Here is a 5,691-nt window from a genome sequence, read left to right on the forward strand (position 1 = left end):
GATTTAATGAAATGCTTCCATGTTTTTAAGCCTGAAACCCATGTTTAAAAGAGTGGCAATATCTAATTTTAGAAATTCTCACTTTTATTTATTAATTTCACATCTGTGAGTAATTAGGGGAATGTTGGATGCTTAAAGAATTTCAGTTTCTTAAACTAATAAATTAAACATGAATCAAAATACAAACAGTAATGAATATATCTCTCCAAGCCCACCAGGCTTTTGGACATAAGAGAATCTATCACATGACGATCTTTTTAAAAACATTCTGAAGTTCTGAGAAAGTCACACAGGTTTTAATGTTGAGCAGCAATCTTTCACTTTATTAATTTTAATATATTTAACAATTGTTTTCAAAGTATTACAAAACACTGTTCCAGGCACTGTTGGTATCCACGGAAACAGGAGTAGATGATCCATATTCTAGTGACATTTCTAGTGAGAAATCCTGAATAATAAATCATCTATTATTATGGGTAAGCTTAAATATCTCTTTTCATAAAAGAAAGGCATTAGCACCTGGTTAGACAGACCAAATGAACTAATATACATGAAAGCGTAATGTCTTGCCCTCCTCAACAGAAATAAGTCTAACAGGTTTTTAAATGAGTACTACACCACTGGCTTCCCTGTTCTAAGAACTAGTAATTGCGTGCAATCAACATATCTAGCATTTTGAGGAGAACAAAGGACATAAAAATCAACTCATCTCAAAATGACTAGTTTACTGTACAACTAAGGATAATCATTTATGACCCTAAAGAATATTTAATAAGCTTCTATTTTTATAACTCCTATCTATTATATCAGTCCAGACACCTCTTTTCTAGGATTATCCAAGTTCTACTGAATCTCTTCTGAAAATTCCATTGTTCTCAATCCACCTGTGTGGATATACTGCCTTATACTGGAGCCCTTAACACTCTTTGTGGATACAGCTTTTTGGTTTTTTTTTTCCTGACTGCAGAATTAAACTTTGATCAAAGCCTTTTACCAATTGTAATTAACCATTACCTCCTTTAATACCTACCTCTACTGTCTGAGATTTCACCTTGGCTCACTTTTTCTCTTCCTGAAATCTGAGTGTCTTCCTTACGACAAATGAATGTTTAATGTTGTTAATTTTGGAACTACCCTGAAAATGGATCGCTACTACACAGACATTTGAGCACAAAATATTATTAAAAATCCTCCTTGGCCACAGTAACTCAGGGTTTTCTTAACTACTGCACACTGCTGATGCATAGGACATAAATGTATTTTGAAAAGTTTAACTTCGGTGCTGAAATGAGTTCATTACTTTTAGTGTTTTAATTTTTAAATGTCTTTAAATCATTTCAGCTTTGATTCAAGAACTTTATCAAATCTAGTCCTTCAGAGGAAAAAAAGAGAAGTCTTGAGATGGGAGCTATGTTAGAAGAAAAACGGTGAGGAAGATAGGGGAAACACATTCCTACCTTAGCCTCGTGGCTTCTTCAAGCCATGCCTGAGGAGACAGAAAAACAGAAAACAAGAAACTGAAGCAGCCCCAAAGGTGTTATTTATTTGTGGCTTATGACAGTTTACATTAATAATGCTTTGTAACATCAGACTGTGATAATCTGATACACAGGACAGTATTCATAATAATAAATTTTAACTACTTTAAATTCTTTTTGGAAAAAGGTGTTACATAAATTCATATAAATAAAATGAATTATTAAGCCAATTATTACTACTTCCTTAGTTATTTCTGTAAGCCAGTAAGGCTCTTCCCTTGTTCTGAGCTTCATCTGGCACCACAGCTCCACATCTGGTACAGTCTTCTACTTCTTATCTTGTGCAGGGAAGCGTAGGGATCTTTAGGCCCTTGTCATTATATAAAAACAAAACAAAACAAAACAACAACAAAAAACTCTCTATTCAAACCCACAGAAATACCCAGTTTAGTGAAAAAAAAAGTCTATGGTTGCTAGAGGGAAATTTAAAACTAGAACAACAGGATAGAAAAGTAGACTTCTGCAAACCACTTTTCAAAGTTCATCACCAGGACCCTTAGTCTCCTCCAAGATGCTTCTTAAAGTGATCCTAGGAGTTGTTTGATGAAAACAAAATATTTGCTAAAATGAAAACAAACACTGCCATGTCCTGTCACATTGTTTTTCAAATAAAGGTACAGAAGTTTTAGGTGGTACATCAAACGGCCATTTTTAATTTCAAAGTTATGTATTTTGATAAATAAATGTTTATTTATTTTAGGGCAAATATAATGGGCATATAAAACTCATAGTTTCTGCAAATAATATTTTCTAGGACAATGTTAAAATTTTGAGTCCCTTTAAAGCAAAATATTAAATAAACACTGAATATGGTAAAAACTTATGTAAAGGAAACACACATGACTGAAGTTTGAGAAATACTGCTTTTATGTTTATTTCAAGTGTATATGACTGGTTACATTACATCATTGCTTGAATTAATGTTTACATACTTTAAAAACTTTATAACATAAAAATTACAGATGAATAATTACAGATTATCACCTACAAGATTTCTGGTCATTAAAAAAAGTTTTATATCAGATTTGGAACAAGACTCTTAATATAATCTTATTTATAAAATAAATTATTTCCACTATTTATAACCTCTCCTGGAGAATATGCTACTAATTTAAGATCTAAATTTATTTGGTTTCTATGCATTAAAAGTTTATTTATAAGCTTTCTCTTCTCTATGAATAATTTGATATTGAAAGGATCTGACCAATAGTTTTCCTACATTTATATATTCATATGATTTCCCCTCCCCCCATGAGTTATATGCTGGAAGGACTGGAACGTAAGGTTTTCTCACATTTATTATATTCACACAATTTCTCCCGAGTATGGATTTTCCTATGTTGATTAAGATGTGCACTCTGGCTGAAGGCTTTCTCACATTCATTACATTTATAGGGTTTCTCTCCTGTGTGAGTTCTCTCATGCTGATTAAGATGTGTCCTCTGGCTGAAGGCTTTCTCACAAAAACTACATTCATAAGGTTTCTCTCCGGTATGAAGTCTATGATGTTCAGTAAGGGAGGTGATTCGGCTAAAGGCTTTACCACATTGATTACATTTGTAGGGCTTCTCTCCAGTATGAATTCTCAGATGTTGAGTAAAGGATGAATGTTGACGGAAGGCTTTCCCACATTCATTGCATATAAAAGGTTTTTCTCCTGTGTGAATTCGCTGATGTTGAATAAGATGTATCCTCTGGCTGAATCTTTTCCCACATTCATCACACTTATAGGGCTTCTCTCCTGTAAGGACTATCTGAGGTTGAGTAAGAGATGAGTTGTGGCTGAAGGCGTTCCCACATTCACTGGGTTTCTCTTCAGTATGAATATGATTAGTAAGAAGAATATGTTGATTCAAGATTTTTCCACATTCATTATATTCATAAGGATGTTTTCTTACATAGTCTCCCTGATAGAAAATCAAGTCTGAATTATGTTTGATGCTATTTCCTTGTGTGTCAGAATTAAAGGGTATTTTAATTGAAGGAATTCTCTGATGCATAATAAGGTTTGAGTTCACATTACAGTTTTCTCCAAATCTATTACAGTCAAGGCTTCTCTCCTGTGTGATCTTTTTGTGGGCGAAAGATACTTGTGCTAAGTGTCTCTGCTGATTTTCTTGGTTAAACTCTAACTGGTAATCAAAATCCCAGAGTCCTCCTAAGATGGAGTACCAGAAACTGTCTCCTGTTAGTCTCTCTATTATCATGTCATGGTTTTGATTTTCATCAGAAATATTCTGGTTTGGAATTGATTTTTTGATGTCAGGTCTATTCTCCCCACCTAAAAGAAATTCAGAAGATACAAACACTTTGCCATCTTCTTTGTTTTGAAAAAGAAATTGTTGCACAATGAATTACCAAGTGAAACTTACAGCAATGTGGACAAGGCATATGTGGCATGTTATAAAATATGGCCGTGTAACAAGGGGGAAGATTATAAAAAGATGACAAAAAGCAGTGAGGAGGGGAAAATTTTTAAACATGTGTGGTAATCATAAGAAAAGATCATTCAGAGTATCCATGATTGAAAGGAAATGGAAAGGAGAATAAGAAATAGCAGAGAAAGGTCTGTGCTCAGAGATAGGAGGTATCAGAGGAAAGACTGTATTGGGAAAAGACAGACCCAGACCTTATAAATCTCATCTTTGGCTTATCCTATTGTAGTGCTAGCTACTTGTTTATTTAAAAAGTATGTATTTCTTCCTATTTTAGTTTCTTGTTTAAAATGATAAAACAAATACTTGCTTTTAGTAACATAGTCAAATAATGTAGAAATGCATAAAGTAAGAATTCCGCCCCCTAGAGGTAGCTATTGTTAATAGTTTGGAGCCTGTCTTGCCAGATTTTTTTTCCTATGTTCATACAAATATTTAAAATCATATTTTGAACAAGCATGAATTGTGATAAAAACAAAATTTCATTTCAGCCTCCTACCACTTCTTTGAACTTAATTTAGTGGAGGTATTCTTATTCGGCTTCCAGATGAAGATTCGGGCAGGTTCCCTGGCTTCTCCCCTAATGCCTAGGTAACAGATACTCCCACTGTTACATTGTTACAAACACAGTCTCTGTTCAATAATTAAAATTTTCAGTAATGTGTTTAATAATCACAACTCCAAAATCAATCCCTCTCCCTTCCCCTGGGCTGTTATAGAGTCATATTCTTCCTTTCCTCCCACTGCCTGCCTCTGCCCCCACCCTCCTTTCTTCCTACTAGTTTTCTCCCTGACCACTCTCTCGTTTCTTTCCCCACTTAACTATTTCCCTGGCCACTTCTTACATCACTTACTGTTGTTTAGTCTCCTTCTAACAAGAGTTGGAGGGTAGGAGCCATGTGGAGGGAGGGATTAAGAGAAAGGCCAATTTTTATATAATTGAGTGGCTTCACATTCTCCGCTTGACAGAAGGTTAAATAGGACCCGCTTTGGGAACTTTTATGATTCTTGGGAGGTTTTAGCTGGACCTCTCTCTCTCCTCTCATTTCCATGATCTAGACAGATAAAGCTCTAGTATGGATAGTCCCTTCAGACAAGCTTTACAGCATGAATCCTACTGGACAGGATCCATGATCATATTGGCTGACTCATAAACACTCACAACACCTTGTCCTAACAAACTTGGGTAGTACAGACAGATCCTAACTCAACGGTTTCTCCTGGCTCACCTACAAAAGCCATTTCATTTGGGGCACCTGGGTGGCTCAGTCGGTTAAGCATCAGGCTTCAGCTCGGGTCATGATCTCATGGTTCGTGGGTTCAAGCCCCGCATCAGGCTCTGTGCTGACAGCTCAGAGCCTGGAGCCTGTGTCTCCCTCTCTCTCTGACCCTCCCCTGCTCACGCTATCTCTCTCTGTCTCTCAAAAATAAATAAAAAACATTTAGAAAAAAGTAAAAAAAGGGGTGGAGCCAAAATGGCGGAGAAGAAGGGAGCTCTGTAAACTCCCTCCGCACCGTTTTTCGAACTGAGAAGGATATTACGTTCAACTGAGAGAGCGGAAGGAGAAAATACGAACTCCAGAAGGAATAGAACCTCAAGGATACCTGAGCAGGGGCGGAGCCTCTGAGAGCCGAATCCAAGACTAATCCCATCAAACCAAGCCTATCCACCAGAGGAGCTGCTGCCTGCTTTTTTTATTTTTATTATTTTTATTTTT

At 35.9% G+C, this 5,691-nt stretch overlaps 1 protein-coding gene across 1 annotated transcript in view; it reads right to left on the bottom strand.

The window, feature by feature from the left end:
• Positions 1–1,759: 1,759 nt before the first annotated feature.
• ZNF713 (zinc finger protein 713) overlaps positions 1,760–5,691 on the bottom strand; it is a 43,154-nt gene continuing 39,222 nt past the window's right edge. The window contains exon 5 of the mRNA XM_029949100.1: positions 1,760–3,819. Coding sequence (XP_029804960.1) covers positions 2,795–3,819 — 1,025 coding nt within the window. The 3' untranslated portion in view covers positions 1,760–2,794. The remainder of the gene's footprint in view (positions 3,820–5,691) is intronic.

This window comes from Suricata suricatta, chromosome 8 (genome assembly GCF_006229205.1).
Source record: "Suricata suricatta isolate VVHF042 chromosome 8, meerkat_22Aug2017_6uvM2_HiC, whole genome shotgun sequence".
Lineage (NCBI taxonomy): Eukaryota > Metazoa > Chordata > Mammalia > Carnivora > Herpestidae > Suricata > Suricata suricatta.